Source organism: Sceloporus undulatus, chromosome 6 (assembly GCF_019175285.1).
Source record: "Sceloporus undulatus isolate JIND9_A2432 ecotype Alabama chromosome 6, SceUnd_v1.1, whole genome shotgun sequence".
In the NCBI taxonomy this organism is placed as follows: Eukaryota; Metazoa; Chordata; class Lepidosauria; order Squamata; family Phrynosomatidae; genus Sceloporus; species Sceloporus undulatus.
The window spans coordinates 146866120-146868093 of record NC_056527.1 but is presented as its reverse complement, the minus strand read 5'-3'; the positions used below and the strand labels follow the sequence as shown (position 1 = coordinate 146868093).

Genomic DNA, 1974 nt, shown 5'->3' with positions numbered 1-1974 from the left:
CAGGACCCGGCGCAAGTGGCGCAGGCCGCGGCTTCCTTCAGAGTCTGCATGGTTGTGCACTGTGTGGCCTTTGCCGCCCTGGCCTCCTTCCCCTGCGGCCGAGAGTGGGACTGGGGCTCGTGGCTATGCAACCGCCGGGGAGGAGGGTCTCTTTGGGGGGCTGCGTGTGTGTCGATGACGGTGGACTTGTGTCAGGGAAGAAGGGGTGGCCTTTCTCCAAGGAGGCCCCTGCGGAACTCCCTGCCGCGGGAGGAGGATGGCCCTGCGCTGGAGCCCTCCCTCCGTCCGAAGCAGGCGAGGAAGGAGGGAAGGAAGGAGGCGGAGCGGCAGCCACTGAGCCTGCGCCGGGCAGCCAGGCGGAGACCCAGGCAGGCAGGCCAGGAGGAGGCTGCGCCCGGGAACCAGGCGGAGGGCCAGACCGGCCCAGCGCCGCCTCTCCCCCTCCTCCCTTCGCCGTAGCGGCAGCCTCCTCCTCGGTCTCGGTCTGTTGCTGCTGCTGCTCGGGATGCGCGGCTGCCTGGTGCTTCGGGGGCAGGAGCAGGAGGCGCAGCAGGGCCGGGCGAGGGGCTCCTCCCGGGCGGGGAAGGCCTAGCCCCGGTCCCTCCCTCCGCCTCCTCGGCAGCCAAGAAGATGATGATGAGGAGGATGACGATGGCAGACAAGACCCAGGCCCAGCAGCCGCCTCCGCCGCCCGATCCCCCCGCGGGAGGAACAGGGGCAGGCCCCGGGGCCTCGGCGTCGGGGGTCCCTTCCTCCTTTTCCTCCTCCTCCTCCTCGCCGTCCTCGTCGGCGCCCTCCGCCCCTGCGCCCCCCGCGGCCGCCCCTGCCCCTGGCTCTCCGCCGGGGCCCCCCGCTCTGCTGCCGGCGCTGGTTCCGGGGCTGCAGGGCAGCGAGGCCTCGGCCCTGCAGCACAAGATCAAGAGCTCCATCTGGTGAGGATCCGGGCGGGGGGCTCCTCTGCCTGCCTGCCTTCCCTCCCTCCCTCCCTCCCTCCCAGGATGGGGTTTTGTTGTCTTGGCAGCCATGGCGGGCAGCGGGCGCGCCTCCTCCTCCTGGGCCCTGCCTCCCTCGCTGTCTTTCTGCGGCGCCAAGGCCCCCCTGGTGCCCCGTGTGCCGCATCCTGACACCGCCTTGTTCACTGAGAGGAGTGGGCTTCTCTCTCCGGGCCCTTGTTTATGTGGGGAAGCGGAACGCGGAGGCAGGCAGGGACTCTGCCCACCTGCCGGGGAGGAAGCAGCGGAGGAGCACAGGGCCCTGGGCTCCCCAGGACGGCGGCCCTCTTTGTCTCTGGGCGGGTGCACCGTGCCTCCTCCTCCTCCTCCTCCGCCACAGACGGACCCAGCCCCAGCCCACTCCTCGGGCTTTGTTTACACACTGCCTGCCCTCCCTCAGCCCCGAAGAGGAGGAGGAGGAGGAGGATGCTTGAGGCGGAGGGCTCGGAAAGGGCCTTCCCCGCCCGCCTTGACGTCCGCGTCGGAAGACAAAATGGCTACGGAGGAAAACCTCCTTCTCGCCTGCCTGCCTGCCTTCCTTCCTTCCATGCCGAGGCAAGAGCCCCAGGAGCAGCCTTGGTTCGCTCCGGAAGGCAGGCCGAAGGAGGGCGGGACAGGGCCCCTTGCAGGCCTCTTGGCCGGAGAGGAGGAGGGGGCTTCTCTGGCCGCCCGGCCCCTCTTCCTGCTCCCTGCGAGGGAGGCCAGGCCTGCTGCTCTGCACTCTCTTGCACCAGAGTCTGCTGCTTCCATGGGAGGCAGGCAGGGAGGCCCTATGCAGGCAGGTGGGGAAAGATCCCGCGGAGAGATGGGGCCCAGGCCAGTCTGAAGATGCCTGCTTCCCACTGGTGCGGAGCAGAAGGCTGTGGCCCTTGGGGTGGCCTGCATTTCGGCGTGGCTGGGAGCGGATGTGTGGCCCCGCATTGGACTCTGCTCCTTGGAAACCATCTTTGGCAAGAGAGAGAGAAGCGCCAGCCCCTCCAGA

The 1974-nt window shown here is 69.6% G+C and overlaps 1 protein-coding gene across 1 annotated transcript in view; it reads left to right on the top strand.

Moving 5' to 3' along the window:
* Positions 1–344: 344 nt before the first annotated feature.
* RFX7 (regulatory factor X7) overlaps positions 345–1974 on the top strand; it is a 33576-nt gene continuing 31946 nt past the window's right edge. Inside the window, exon 1 of the mRNA XM_042472259.1 lies at positions 345–932. Within this exon, the coding sequence (XP_042328193.1) occupies positions 631–932 (302 nt within the window). The 5' untranslated portion in view covers positions 345–630. The remainder of the gene's footprint in view (positions 933–1974) is intronic.